The sequence below is a fragment of the Pungitius pungitius genome, chromosome 4, assembly GCF_949316345.1.
Source record: "Pungitius pungitius chromosome 4, fPunPun2.1, whole genome shotgun sequence".
NCBI lineage: Eukaryota > Metazoa > Chordata > Actinopteri > Perciformes > Gasterosteidae > Pungitius > Pungitius pungitius.
Window position 1 is genome coordinate 7822162 of NC_084903.1, and position 15844 is coordinate 7838005.

Sequence of the window (15844 nt, forward strand, 5' to 3'; positions counted from 1 at the left end):
CGGGGCAGACACACAATCACTACCAACACTCCCATGACTTTCTAACTACACAATTAGTACCTGTTTCTACTAATACTTTATGATGTGCATGGGTCCATTGCAGTCATGTTTGATAAAACCTGCTACCTATTAACCTCCGGACTGAGCTCTTCTCTCAGTACTCTCTGTGTGTTGGTCACAGTGTTAGAAACTTTCCTAACGTCTGATGACCTCCTCAAAACCAACGCGCACAGCTTTGAATGAAAAAAAAATGACCGTGGGAGGAAGCAAGATTATTTGTGTTCTGTTGTCCTTCACAATGTCACGTCTCCAATACATTTTCCCTGTTCCACACTCAGCGCTACTAAAGTTCAGCCATCCGCTGCTTTAACGTCGCTGTGCCTCTCTCCTCTTTCCGATGCGGAAAAGCAATAATTTTCCCTCTCTGTCTCTCTCCAGCTCTTTGATGGGATAGAGTGTGAGTTTCCCATATTCTTCATCTACATGATGATTGACGGTAAGCCTTGTTCTATCCATAGCTGAGGTTATGTTGCCTCCAGTGGGTCATTGCGATGACAGAAGACCGTCTTGATAGATATGACGGGAAATCTTTTTGGTGTTTGCTTACTTTTAGAGGACTTTGAAACACTTGAAAGAAATATGTGATGTGTGAAATCTGTCTATAAACCAAAGGGAATGGTCAGAAATAAAGTAGATTTTCTCCCAGTAATGTGCATTTTGTCATTATTAAATTACTCCTGTCGGTTTAGTCTTCACTGACATCTGTAGGATAAAGGAATAATCAGATCTGTTTATCTTTATGGGACTATTTTATAGCTATAAAAAACACAACATATCATTAATGGCATACCATAAAAGAGAAAAAGTCAAACACAAAGTAGAAAATCCAGATCTCTTTCAGTGTTCTGTTTCGGTGACATATCCAGAAAATACAAAAAGTGTAATCATACATTTTGAATAAGTATCATTTTCTGTGTTTTGTGTATTTGTTTGTTTATCTTGCAGGGGTATTCAGAGGAAATAGTGCTCAGGTCAAAGAATACCAAGACCTCCTTCAACCCATCATCTTCCAGTCTTATGAGGGTGAGTAATCACATTAATAGAAACTCACAAATACGGAAATGCAGCAACCGATGGATGAACTAACAATGCTTAAAACCACACAGACACAACTTCAGCTTTTTTCCATATCTACTGTATGTGGTTTGTTTTGGAGCTTCTGCTCCGTCGCCCTCCTGCAGTGAAGAATTTTTTTTAAAAATGAAATCACATCCTCATCTTCATATCCTAGATACCGCGAACGAGGCTCACAGGGGCTTTCATATTCACCTGTCCCATTGATATGTGGGAGACAGTCAAATAATGGCTATGTCAAGAGTTTCCATTGGTCCGTTGTTAATAGCAAAGGAATAATTGGAGTACGGAAAGGATAATGATGTGAGACAGAGCAGACTTGTGTTGCTCCGGAGAGCCTTTGTGCTGGTTATGTATGGATTAACAGAACTCCTTTAGTTAATTGGCTGGATTTTAATAGATAACACGAGGGTCCTTTCTTTCCCCTCGTTCACCATTAAGAAGTCTAAACCCAGAAAATGCATTTGCGGCTGTCAGAAGCTGCCGTCGTGCTCTGCTGTTAGTCTGCTGGACCTCTCTGCCGTCACGGTCTACCGTGGTTAAAGTGATGCACAGACGCGTGCAGCTCTGGGAGACCTGCCGCTGTACTACAGCAAACGGCCAGCGTTTGCACCAGTTGTGCCAAAATGTAACCAAATGTACTTCAGGATTCATCAGGTGGAACTTTCATTACATTTGACTTCATTATTCAGCCTAACATGGGGATACTTATAATTCCTCTTTTCTTCTAGTGCCACCATCAAGAACAGATTCTATAGTGCGTCCAATGAACAAAAACATTCCCACAGCCACAGATGTATCAAATCATTGGCTAAAGTCTACTCTTTTTTAGTTTTTCTTGTTTGTCCAAAGAACACCACCCTCCCTCACTGCAGTCCCCAATGTTGCTAACTTTTAAGCGGTGCTCTGCAAAGGTCGTAAGGCAGGTTTATTTGTAGAGCACATTTCAACAACAAGGCAATACAAAGTGCATCACACAATCCATTAAAAGCAGCGTTGTAGAAGATGGAGACGATGTACACAGACCAAATACTCGTTGCTAGTTCCCTTACTAGGACCTTATCCCTCAGAGGCTTCCCACCCTCACTGACGGGGTGTTGGCTAGAGGTTGAATGGCACATTTTCGTTATTCCAAGCAATCAGGTTCCCCTTTGTTCCGCTCCAGTTGTTCAGCAGCTGGCCCCATTACACACCTGTTTGGGCAGAACTGTGAAAATGCACATTTGGTACATGTATGAACTGTTCTTGTACCTCTGTGTGAATTATTAGGTAAATAATGAAAATCAGAGCAGTTTTAATAGCCCGTTAGATTTTAAATGAAAAAACTTGAAATGATGAAATAGATGGAATTTCAGAAAATGGAGGCATAAAAGCCTCTGTTGAACAGAGCTCCGAGTGATTGTTGATTGCGTGTGCGTGTGCGTGTGTGTGTGTGTGTGCGCAGCACTTGAACAGGTTCCTCTTCAGTTAAAAATTGTGTTACAAATCGATACAAAGCATCGTTTTTGTTTCATTCAAACACTCATGCATAACTCGTCCAGAGAAAGTCCACATGCGCACGCACACAGTGCTCACAGTCCTCCTCTCCCATGCCAGGCCATGCTGTGATCCCCAAATATTACTATGTACCGGCTGACTTCGTGGAGGCAGAGCAGAACAAGCATGGAAGCCAGAAGCGTTTCCCTAGCAACTCTGGCCGTGATGGGATGGTCTTCCTGTGTGGTCAGGCCCTCTACAACATCGCCAAGCTGCTGGGTATGATGCTCTGATCACACATGCCCGATTCTGTTCATTCTAACATCGGTCCCCCAGTCCAGAAAGTGTGTTTTGTGTACTAATGTGTCCGCTTTGGTGTGTGGGTTTGTGCAGTGGATGAGCTGATCAGCCCTAAAGATATTGACCCCATCCACCGCTACGTCCCCCGTCAGGACCAGCGCAACGTCACCATGCGATACTCCAACCAGGTAAGCTGGGATGTGACTCTGATTGACTGTCTTCACCATTTTTCATCGTGACTTCCCCTCAGCACTATGGACAGTCATTCATAGGAAAAGCCCTCGATGTTGGGCTGCACTCATTCTGGTCGATATGACTTATAGGAGAAGTAAAGCGCTTTCGGCCTACAATAACAATGAAATACACACAAAAAAAAGATCAACTTGTGGGGTCGATGAATTTTAGAAGTCAAGTAGCACTAAGTGCTTCAGGTTGTAGAGGCAGTGAACAGACTGCCCACTCACTGTGTGAGAAAAATGCAGTTTCTATGTTTGTCATTTAAACAGTCTATCCGACAACTTGCTGACATAATAACACATATGATTCAAGTTGTGAAGTTACAATTGTCATTGATAATCAAGTCTGGGTTGCAAGTTTTTAAAAATCTGAGCAGATTGTAATTCAATTATTTTTTTTAGTACTTCACACTCATGAAGAGGAATATCACTGATTGCTTTCACAATCTGAACAAAATCAGCATCTCCTAATGTGTATCGCCGAGTTCCCTGTCATGAATCCAATCTGCTGCCAGATGTTCCTTAATTCGTGCACCTGTGATGCAGATGTTCATTTGTTGTTCTAAATTTACCAGGATCGACTCAAGTGACTCTAGGTTACAGAACATGAATAAAGCCTGATGAGAACAATGCAACAAGCTAACTTTGATACACATTTGATGCTTGAGTGAGTGGTGAGGGGCAATGTTTGTCTGACGTAAGCTAGTGAGCATTGTTCCCATCGGGCTTTATCCATCAGGTTGTGATGATGTGGCAGCCACTAGGAATAAAACCATTCTAGTTTATCTCCAGAAAAGTAAACCTAAATAAAATCATGTTAATGTAAAAAGTCAATCAAAAAAAGAAATAAAAGCCAAGCAAAAAAGTATGTCTGAAATATCTCACTTATACTTCAGGTTAATTCCCCACTGTGACTGGTGTAGAGTGTAGTGTAAGCTACAGATCTACTTGAACTGGAGTTACATCAAGGTACCTTCTCTTCTGCTTTGTAAGGTTACTGACATACAGACGACTTCAGTTCACGCTTTTTAATATCATATCATATTCCATTTCTTCCAATAGAACTCCCTTCATCGTTCCTTTATCTATAATTCATTACGGCCGTAAACAGCAGAAACCCTGCTTTTTTACCTTGCAGGCAGGGGTTAAAACCAGTCTGTGTGCTCTCTGAGCTGCCTTTCTGAATGCCGATCATGTCTGAGACCGCCGGCAGCTCGGCGGATGCCACAGATAGAGGGTAGAGATACGTAAACAAGGGCCCCCTCTGCACGCTCTACAGGGAGGATTGATAAGTCCCAATCGGCCCCCGTATGTTGAATTTAGTTTTTGCAACGCGGTGGTAGAACAAGGCCAATGAGGGACGGGAGGTCCAGGGAGGTATTAGGAATGCCAGACTGAATCAAATGCAGGAAGAAGGAACAGCATGAAAGAACAAAGACAGAGAGAAACAAACAGAAGCAGCCAGAGCTGGATGTCAGCCAGTAGGAAAACCTGCAGAGTGACAGAATAACAAAGGGGAACATGTCTAAAAGAGGTATGAATGTCATTATTTAACTGTCAGGTATACTAACATTCTTTAATACAGGAAGGTCACACAACTCTGTACAACGCTAGGGTCGTGGATTTTTTACTTCAACGTTTTGACATTTATCTTTTGTGCGAAGATATTTTCATGTGCTGACTTAGTGTAAAATACTTCCAAAAGAAAAATGCCATGATTTCATTTCCTGCACATCTGAAACCCATTTTAGAAAGCAATTTTTAGATTTGTCCAAATCAGTTTTTGAGCTTTTTGTTATTTGTTATTTAGCTGTGCCAAAGTTATTTATTTTCTAAATTCGAGATTGCATGCAGATTCCTGCCCTTGGGCAGGGCTTGAGTAAAACAAAGAAAAAGAAGAATGAATGCGTTGTGCTAATGCAGCCACATTCGATGTGAGGGCCATTTGGTCGAGGCAGCGCTGTAACAGTCACCAGCTGCGCGCTGGCCAGCAGTGGGGGCGGGGCTTCAGGGCCCTGCAGCTCACTTCTGCTGCTGAATCCGTCCCATCAAGTCAAAACTGAGCCATTAGGATCATGCTGACTTTTCGATGACGACATATAAAATACTAGTCTTGCCCAAACCTTATTAAAACAAAATCGTCATCCTCCACATTGTTACTTAATGTTTATCCATGTGCAGTTTGTACACTGGGCGTTTTGCTGAAAGGAGATGCCTGCTGTCGGGATGAGAATTTATCTATTGCAGCCAAGAATTACATGAGATAACCACGTAGAAAATAGTGCTGTGCAGGCCCCTTTAAAAAGACCTGATGAGGAAATCAGTTGAGATGGAAGTCATTCACGCGTTGATTAGAAAGATTATGATCTGATTTCAAAGAAAGCCATTGTGTCAAACACAGGTGTGCAGCCTTCAGCCATCTGTAGAAATCAGACATTTTGAAAATTCACCTTTGAGTGTCGGACTGAGTTTTCAAGCAGTAGAGCCTGAAAGCTGAAGTGGGGCATGATTTCTTTTCCCAGAACACGTGAATGCAGGGAACGAACAGACTTTCAGTCTCAGAGCGTACGTGTATCGTGACCCCCAGCCGGGAGAAAGCTTATTTATTCGGCTGTTGCCAAGCTGAGTGCCCTACAGGGTCAAACAGTCACACAAATTGCAAATGCAATTCCTAATTCTTGCTTTCCTGTGCTGTTTATTTCACCTTCTCCGCCCGGTTCATATTATTTCATCTTTTTTTTATACACCATCTCTCTTTGTGTTTTTTTCTTTTTTCTTCTTATCCCTTTTCTGTACTTGAGATTGGCTGGAAAAAAAATGGGAAAAAAGAGTAAAGGAAGGTGAAAGAGGAGGAAGTGTGTTCACTTTTTCAGTTTACTGTGAATGAATGCTTTGTAGTTGGTGTGTGTGTGTGTGTGTGTGTCTGTGTCTGTGTGTGTGTGTGTGTGTGTGTGTGTGTGTGTGTGTGTGTGTGTGTGTGTGTGCGTGTGCGTGTGCGTGTGCACCAGCTGTCCTGTTGCCTCTGCATCATTGACGTCCAGTGTTTGGTCTGCGGGCAGGAAAGGCACACAGCCGTGCTGGGCCTTCACATGTAGTTAAGGCTGGATTTGTGCCCCCCCCCCTCTTCATTTGCACAAGTGTATCATTTGCTTTTTGTGGATCCAAATATATATATATGCTTGCCATCTTGGCTTGTAACTGCTGGAGACAAAGAAATGCTCCCCAATATTAAACCCACTAACCGCTTGAATTATTGTACTGTCTGCTTCCACCTGTAGACTTATGGGAGCTTATCTCCGGGTAATTTGACCTCAGGTGTCATTCAGCTCAGAGATGATAAATAGTTAATGCATGACGTTTGACAATATCTATGATACTCTATTTCAACAGCTTCCTTTTCAATCAGAAGTTTCACCACTACATTAAGAATTGAGTGGAAGCTGCAGAGAGATGTTTGTGAATAAAAATCACTCCTTTATTTCCTTCCTAGCATTTTGATCCCAGTCCCCCATTACGGCCTGCGGATGAAGGGCCTCCGATGTGTTGGAGGTGACTGGGCAACACCTGAATTTCTTGCACTAGCCTGAGAAGCATGTCTTAAAAATGTGCACGACGTGGTCCCTTTTAAAAAAATTGGATAGCCCATATGTATAGTACATTGGTAAGGCACCAGGAATTAAATGTGCATCATGTGTGCATCTCATTGCGAAGGGAATGTAGTTTTGCTTGAAACATTGAGCATTTGGAGGATGGGGTTTGGTTGGTGAATGAGGCGTTAGTGCAACTTTAATGCGTTTTTCAGCAGGCTGTTCAGGAAGCTTTTACTACAAGTAAGGAACTGCAAGCCTGCTAAATAGAATATGAAGCTATACAATTAAATATGCATGTAGCCATGTGGCAAACAGCGAAATATCAGAAAAAGTAATGTTATGTTAATGTAAAGTATGTTTCCACGGTGCTGCTGTGCTTTGATAATAGGGATAAAGGTTATTTTGAAGCTTGACCTTGCAGATAAGGGCAGCTTTTGATGATATTAAGTGGTCCACGCTATCTTTTTTTGTCTACATGAGAGACTTGCAGGGCTGTGAGGGTGAGTCAGATCAAATGCACCCCGGGGAGCGTGGCGTGATATCCCACTGACAAACATGCAATAATACGCAGCGGGCGGAGCAAGCGGGGGATCGGAGAAGTCATGAATGACCGTGATAGTGAATTAGTTACTTATGTTGCTTTTGTCCCACACTTTATTTTAATAATATACACACGCAGCTCGCTCCATGTTGGATGAAGGTTAATGGAAAAGTTGCATTGGGTCCACACTGCTGCAGACGTCATTTATAGATCAGATAAGGTGTGGGTCAAGAGGGGCAACAAAAATTCAGGGATGGAAGGAGGGAGTAAAGAGGAGAACATCAGCAATGTAAGTAAGTACAGTGCACAGGAGGAGGGAGGAGAGGGATGGACCAGTTTCATTCTGTATCTTTAACACGGAGGTTTTTATGAAACCTTGCAGATTGTTTGTTTGCTTAACCGAGGCCTCTCCAGTCCAATCAGGATTTTAAGAACATTTGATTTCAATTTGATGACAGATTGTTCGGATGTTTTGCGTCGTTTAATTATTTTTGCCTTTATGGGTGTTATTTTTTTAATAAAATATGTAATAGAATATAGAAAATAATTGAATTCACAATTTCCAAGGACAATCTTGTTTTAGTCACCCGCCTGGTTATGGTGGTCAAAATTAGATTAAGATGTTTATTTATTTTTATAATTTATTGTGAGTTAAAGGTGTTTAGTGTTCTCTCCTACATCTGGAAATAAAATACTTTCATATCTTAAGTATATACATTTATATACAATTTGTTTGCATTGAATCGTTCTACTCACATGGATAACGGCATTTAACTGCTTGGTTAAAGATTAACAAATGTTTAGGCACAGATTATTGAAAATAGAAAGGTTCCATAGGTGGCAATCTTTGCTTAACACAGTTCTTCCATTTACAACTAGAAATATAAAGCACTGAAACTCTTTTTAGACACTCTTTTTGAAACAGACAATATAGATCACAAACATGTTCATCGGCAGAATAATTACATATTCTACTAATTTGATTTGACTAAATTGATTAAATGTCAAAAATGAGCACACGCAATACATTTTAGAACATTTGATAGCCGATGGTTTGAATTTGCTATCTGGATGGTTATTGTTCCATTATCAGCTGGGGATGGGGAAGGAAACCGGCTGAGATGTAGTCTAGTCTGTTTGCCTTAAAGCTGATGTGTTTATTGAGTGGTATGTCCAGAGATGTTAATACAGAGCCACGTATGTTCCCACTGTAAATCTTGTTGTTCTGTGTCAATAATGGACAATAAAATAATGGATAGCAATACGCTGTTAAGCAGCTGTGTGGCGAGATCATACGGTACACAGGTAATGTGTACAGGTCGGTCAGATGTCAACGCGACTCTGGATTGATGGTTAGAGGTCACCGTCGGAAAGCCGATGACTTTTCTTCAGACTGTCCCTTACTGAGGAGCAAAGGGTTAAATGGATGGCCAGGTCTCTCAGACACACACACACTGCAGTTTTAAACCTACAAGCAATGTCCTCCATAAACCCTACAAACCAAACACATATTCACACCAGCCTGCACCATCTTTACTCCCTGTATCCTTTGCATCACACACACCCACACATGCACTGACACACAGATTGAGAGCGTGCTAAACCCTGCTGTTTGCCAAATGGCCTGGTGTCACGCAGGAAGTGTGGAGCCCAGCGGCCTGTGACAGTAAAAGCCTTGGAGAGATGGTTCCTGACCTTAACCTGCAGGGAAATGGACATCACTCAGCAGACACACTCACACTTTGCCTGCATTAACCCTTGACCAGTCACACCAACACATGCACTTGCTGCTTTTCTGTGCTTTTTAGGAGTTGTGTCCTCTTCGGATACACTCCTGCTTCTTCTTTTGTGTTTGGAGCTGTTGTGCGTGCCAGGGTCTGATGGGTCTCGCCCCTCACGTTCTTTGCCTCCCTGTCGGTGTTATTGGCCAGCTCTGGAGTACACAGTTCTCCTGTTTACGGCACATGTATTGCAAATAAACATAAAGGAAGAAAGTTGCCAGGACACACAACCTCATGCAGGATGACAACAAGACCTGAGTGGAGACCAAATATGTGGGTTGGGAGCATCAGATGAGTGTGGGATTTGTGTTTTGAGACAAGTGGGCTGACAGGAGGCTTCCACTAGCTGCTTGTTCTTGGTTGGTGCCGACAGTGTACAAGACCCACTTGTCAATAGATGGTGGAGCCGAGTTGTTTGCTTCTAACAAACAAATATAGAGGCCAAGTGTTCAGTCGGTTTCAAATGTGTTCTTTGTTTATTGTACAGTGTTTACTTCCAGTGTGTTCTACCATGGGTATTCGAAAGCTTCTTGGCAAGCCCCTTATTGTCAATATACTGTATCTAGGAATCGTATACATCATCTGAATGCTCTGGATTTCAGGTTCTACAGATTCATGAAGTTGTGATTGTGGTTGTAATCGAGTTTGAAAAAAATGGTCTCATTGGGATCAAAACAAATGAATTCTGGGTTCATTTGATCCAAACATCTTAGCTTCCTTTTCCCATACAAAATGAATGCAATTCCTTTGTTGGGCCCTTCATCCAGTAATAGCCAAATATACCATTATTACAGAAGGGATTACAATGAAGTGCCAAGAGGAAACTCTTGACACTTGAGGTCAAGGTAACCTCTCTCTTTGTGACAAGTTACATGATGAAGCCGGTACTATTGTAGTCATTAGGTCATCTAGTATCTTTAAAGGCTGTCTTATGTCTACGGATCTCAGAGGGTTTGTTTGAAATGCATTCTGGTTCCCCTCCAGTCAATTCATCAGCATCGCCTTGTATCCAGGTCCGTGGCTGACAGGAAGCCAGTGTAGGGGCCTTACATTGGGTTGATGTGGTCTGACCTTTTGCACCCTTAATCTGAAGTTTCGTTACCCTGGTTTGTAAGATAATTAAATGTTTTGTTTTGATTTGGCCATTTAAAATAAGATCAACTATAATGCTTAAGGGGGTACCTGAGGTCATTGAGGTCTCATTTCATATTAAGGACAATTCATTTACAACAAACATGGTTCACAAAATTGTTTCTCCTCCTGCAAACTTACTGTAGGAAGTTCATTCCAAGTAATAAAGATCTGTCCCAAAAAACAAAAGTCATAAATCTCATAGCAGGGAGTGTGCTTGTTTGACCCACCTATCTGCCATTGGAGGGGTTTACATTGCAGTGAGCCGAAAAGGTGGTGCGACCTCTACACAAGCTAAAGGTATCTGACGCCGTGGGGCACTGACCAGGCCCGGATTGAGAGTGAGAACAGATTGTGTAATAAAAGCAGAGCTTTTTTTAACCTTTTAAAAAACACATTCGAGTGCACCTTTGCTCTCACAGTGTGTGTGTGTGTGTGTGTTTGTGTGTGCACCGCACGTTTAAAGGGAAGTTCATAACTCCTCCTGCGGCAGCGACTGTGTGTGTGTGTGTGTGTGCGTGCGTGGAGAGTGATCCCATTTGATTCATGATTCCCATCTGTTCTCAAAGTTTTTAATTACGTGTGTAGTGGTGGTGTGCCTTTCCCCGTGTGTACATCTGAGCGACTGGAGGCTGGCAAAGAGACTCCTGCTTCTGTTCCAGGGTCGTCTTCAGGCTGCTTGTGTCCTGTAAGTCTCGTGCATTGAGTTGACGCTAGTTGTGCCGTTTGCCGGGAGGCGTCTGTGGCCTTCAAAGGGCTTCGGCCAGAATGACACCCGCTCAAAACGTGCACGGACAGACATCTATTGCGTGTGCAGCTCATTTTTTTTTACACGTGGCAGCTGGTATATTTCTTTTTCGGCTCCAGCAGCAACGGGTTTCTTTTTGCCCCCATGTGGTTGTTTCCTTAAATCCGACTCACGCCTCATCCCCCCCCCTCTACTCCAATTGTGCTTAACTCATAAGTGCGACGGGTTCTTTTTGTTATCGCCACCAGATGACCTTTTGAAAAGATCCGGCTTGTACACAGCCGGCTTCTCCTCTCCGACAGCCCCGGATTGAAAATGACTTAGCATTTCTTTCATGTTTTTTTTCCGGCCCCCCTCTCAACGTTTTCCTACTAAACCCCTGACACTTTGAAATACCCTCATCAAAATACGAATCTCTGAGCTGCACAGAGACCAACTTCCCGAGGACGAGGCAGAGCCCGCAGTCATTCGTCTGTGTAGGGGCATGAAAAGAAGGGATTATATTTCATTCAAATAGTACATTCCCTCACTTGCTTTTTAACTTTAGTAAAGTCTTTGATAGTTTTATTCTGTTGTGATGGGATGCTTGCTGGAGGCTGCCTCCCTTGTGCTGCGCTTTGCCAGCCGACACACTGGGAGTGATCTGACCTTCAAATTGAGTTTCCACCATGATTTAAATGGTCTTGTATTTGTATCTGCTGCACATCAGCAGCAACATTAATTTTCCTCATCTTTTCAATCACATATCATCTTGAGGACTGTTTATTGGTGGCACAAAAGCTGTGGGTGCTCTTGTGACTCGCAAGTAGTATCCAAGCTGGCAGAAGAAGTTTTCCTTGTTGGGGAGCTGTTTGGGCCGGAAGTGAAGATTGGAGCAGCTAGAAATTTGTTTGTGTTGGAGAGGTCTAAATCCTTAATCCTCTCATCGACTCGGGCCGATTTGGAGAGTTGATTTGAAGAGGCTGTCTTCAACCTCTCATCGACGCATGTCGATTTGTAAAAATTGATCTGAGGAGATACTGCAGTCTTAACCTTGCACTGACCATCGTCGGTTCGGAAAGGAAACTACTCAGGAGAGGTTGCCTTTAACTTTGCGCTGGAAAGAAAGTTTGAGAGAGGGAGCTCACAGTCCACACCAGGGGGACCCCTGTGGTGTCTGTGGCTTGGCCAATCAGATCTCAGGGCTGTTTTACCCAGAGAGATAAATCACACCTAGGTGTGAAGGCACATCGGGGTTTTATGTCCTGCAGCAGAAAACATAGTCAGCCTTGGTTTTACGCTATGGTGGAGCCCAACACCTTGAAATATGTATATTTATATTCGTATTAAGGTTTGTTACATTGATTTGAGTCATGCATACGTAATAACTAACGCAGCATACGTAAGAAATGTTGTGTTGAAATGAAAAGTCAAGAAATGTTATTTATTTGCTGAAAAAAATACATTCACAAAGTCTCAATTCCATACATAACATTATGAGGCTTCGTCGGCTCTCAGATTTGCCGACTCACAGGTGTGCACGTCAATCTCCGGTTCAGGGCCCTCCAGCCATGCTGTGGAATTTTGATTGTATTTCTGGTGGAGTTGTTTTGACAGAAAAAAGTCTGAGATTTGACTGTGAGATATAATGTTTTTAAGAGGATTAACTTCTGACCTGTGAAACACACGTGGATGTGAGACTGAGAGTGAATGAAGGCCGGTAGTGACATGGTAGGTTGGGGGGAGAGAAATAAGGAAGGAACGGAGGGTACGAAGTAAATACAGAAAGACAAAGACAGGCCTGAAGAGCGCAAGATTGAAGGAAAGAAGGTTAAAGGAGAAAAACTGGATGCTGCTTTGAAAACAAGGATGGAAGCATGGAGGGAAGGAAACAAAAGTTAAGTTAAAGTAAGGAAGCAAAGAAGGAAACAGGGAGGGGGAAAGAGAAGACAAATCAGTGAAAGAAGGTGAAGGAGGGAAGGAAAGGTGAAAAAGAAGGTGAGATAGAAAGGAAGAATGGAAGCAGAAAATAATTGCAGGATGGGAAAGAAGGGTCGACTGAAGGATGGAAGAAATGACAGCAAAGAAAAGACACCTCAAAAGAAGAAAGGGAAAGGAAAGAAAGATTTAGAAAATGTGGAATGAAAGATGCTTCTCATCTCGTGTCACAACTCAGTGCTTTTAATTTGTGGGAGAAAGTCCAATGAGGCGGAGCGGAAATTCATTTCTGTTCTGCAGAAACGTTTCCCGGCAAATGCTTCTCCACTTCTTTTCCACGACGCGGCGGCGTATATCTGAGGGGCGGTTGGTTGACGGCCAACCCCCCGCTGGTCTGTCCTGCCGCTGGAATCACTCGGAGCCTTTTGTCCCATTTCAACAGCACCTTTATTTCCCTTTCTCCGCCATCTTGTCTCTGTTAATGGGGGTTTCCTGCTTTTTTTTAATGATTTGTTTTTACATAACACACGCCACATTATGCGTTTCGATGGTTCCATGTAATTACACGGTAGTATCTGACTTTGTAGCCCCTATGGAGGAGCTTTTAATATTTACTGTCCGAAACAATACAAACTTCTTCTAAAACACCAAAGGGAACACCTGTCGTCAAGTTAATTTTGATTGAAATTTGTAGCTGCTCGGGCAGAGACAAAGAGTCAAGTGTTATTTGTTCTAATTTGTTTGGTTTCCTGTGACATGTGTGCCATCCGTCTCCATTTATCAATGCGCCCGTCCCATTAGTCAATCCGCGTGTTTGTTCATGCACACGTAGGTAAACAGTTTTGAGTTTGTTCTCACTGTCACAGAGAAGTGCCTGTGGACACACTGTAGACATCAGCAATATTAGACCCGGATGAAACCAATAATAACAAAGCTCCCTGCCCCTGTCGTTTTCTGCAAGTCGTCATCATTTCGAGTGTCCCTCCCCCCGATCCACCTTTCTAATCAGTGTTTCAGTGTACCACTTCTACACTATTTGCCATTGGATGCCTTTGCATTGAGACATTTTTGGGGAAAATGAACCGTTTTTGCTTGTTTTCTTGTTGAGAATTAGATGAGAAGATCAATACCCGATTGAAATAGACTAGAAACATCTGGAAGACTTCTCTCTCCTTCTGTTCAAAGGTTTTAAAAATCCATCTTGCAGAACTTCTAAAGTCAATGGTGACGTCCTATTCCTTATTTATTTACTCCGTACAAAGTGTGAAGTGTAAGACTGTGGGTGGTATGGGTGGTGATAAGTGCAGTCAGCTTCAATTACAGAAGGTCAAGCGAGGGAAGGTGAGAAGAGAGATAGATGGTAAATGACAAGCTGTGGTTACTGTCTACGCAGGACTTTATTTCATCTTGAGTAAATTACATTTAACCAGTCAGTGTCTGTAAGATATCAGAGCACAGACCCAAGGACAAGTAAACTTAATTACTATCTCACAGCCGTCATCCTTAGACTGTGGTAGGTGATAATAATAATCAACATTTTTCTGACTAGTCCAGACAAGCTTGGCTCAGTGCTGTAACTGCAGTGCTGAGTTGTTGTTTTCAAGGTGCAGAGAAATGTTCTTTTTCCTTCCTGTTGGCTGCACAAATATGTTCCTTATATGCCTTTTGGTAAAGAAGCATGCAAGTACCCGAGTTGTTACGTCCTTTAAGAAAAGCAGGTCTTGCGGGATGTTGCATATGGGACCAGAACAGAACCAGTGAGCCTTTTTTTAAACTATATCTGGCTGAGTCTGTATTGTTTTCTCTTGGCCTGACACTTGTTTTCGATGATCGTCCGTCCGGCCAACTCCACTTCGCTTCTCCTTTAAAGGTTCTCAACTCAATAATGCACACTTCCTTTGCTTTAGCTTTGTTCTGCTTAATCCATGAATAAATGCATCTTATTTCCATAGCGAGTCAGCAGATAAACGTGAAAGCAAAACTCCGTGGTATTGAGTGATTTAATTAATAAACGGCCTGGTAGCGCGCCGCCTGCACTGATGATATAAAAAAACATGACATGAATTTATATGGACTTCCCCTCTCAACCTCAGGCTAACACAGCACAAGCCTGGACGTCTCGCCTCTCTGCCCGTGCCCTCTTGTGTACACTGTTTGGATATTCCACATTCTGGCCCAGGTTGCTGGGTTTCCCGCTAGCACACACAGCTTTAATATTCTGCGTATTTGGAAGAATAGCTGAGAGGAGCACTCAAAACTGGAGGCAAAAACATATTTTGCACTATGACTCAGAGTATGTGCAGGTCCTGCTGATCTGAAAAACACACATTGAAAATACAAAACCGTACCTTGTTAAAATCATGTTGTTAAAATCAATTAAAATCATCATTTCACGCATCCAGCTTTAGAATTCATTCTTAATTGAGTTTGATGCAACAAACTAAACTCTTCTTTTTCACCAACCCAAATGATCTGCTCAGTCAGCTGGCAGTAGCATATATACAGTTTTGCATCTCAAACGGTCCTGATGAGAGTCCAAGCTTATCTTGGCAGTTAGCCTGACTTTGTGAGCGTGTAACAAAATCAACGAGGCATGAACACAATTGGACGGTTTTATGTAGGGACTTTTTTTATATACCTTTTCTTCAAACTGTGTTCTGAAAAGCAAAGAAGTCCCCAAATATTTCGACTTTTTGCTGTAACCCAAAGCAAAGTAGTGCAGCATTTTTTTAAATCAAATTAGTTGTACGGCTTTTATGTTTTGATGTTCAATTCATCTTTGAAAGGAAAATCTTCTCAGGCAAATAATGCACAAAAATACAAAAACTGAAATGCAGCAGCACTGATGTTGGATCTGTGGATCTTATGTTCAGTGTTGGTGTCGGTTGGCCATGTCACAGTAAATGCATCTCCTCAGTCAGATTAATGATATGCTGACCTTCGACCCTGCCAACAGCTAAGTTCCCTCTTACATACATATTGATCTCCGG

The 15844-nt window shown here is 42.4% G+C and overlaps 1 protein-coding gene across 3 annotated transcripts in view; it reads left to right on the plus strand.

Moving 5' to 3' along the window:
* phkb (phosphorylase kinase, beta) overlaps positions 1-15844 on the plus strand; it is a 79646-nt gene that overhangs the window by 38277 nt on the left and 25525 nt on the right. For all 3 annotated transcript variants that reach the window (XM_037483334.2, XM_037483325.2, XM_037483343.2), the window contains 4 exons: positions 439-496; positions 1006-1083; positions 2731-2889; positions 3004-3098. In XM_037483334.2, coding sequence (XP_037339231.1) covers positions 439-496; positions 1006-1083; positions 2731-2889; positions 3004-3098 — 390 coding nt within the window. The remainder of the gene's footprint in view (positions 1-438; positions 497-1005; positions 1084-2730; positions 2890-3003; positions 3099-15844) is intronic.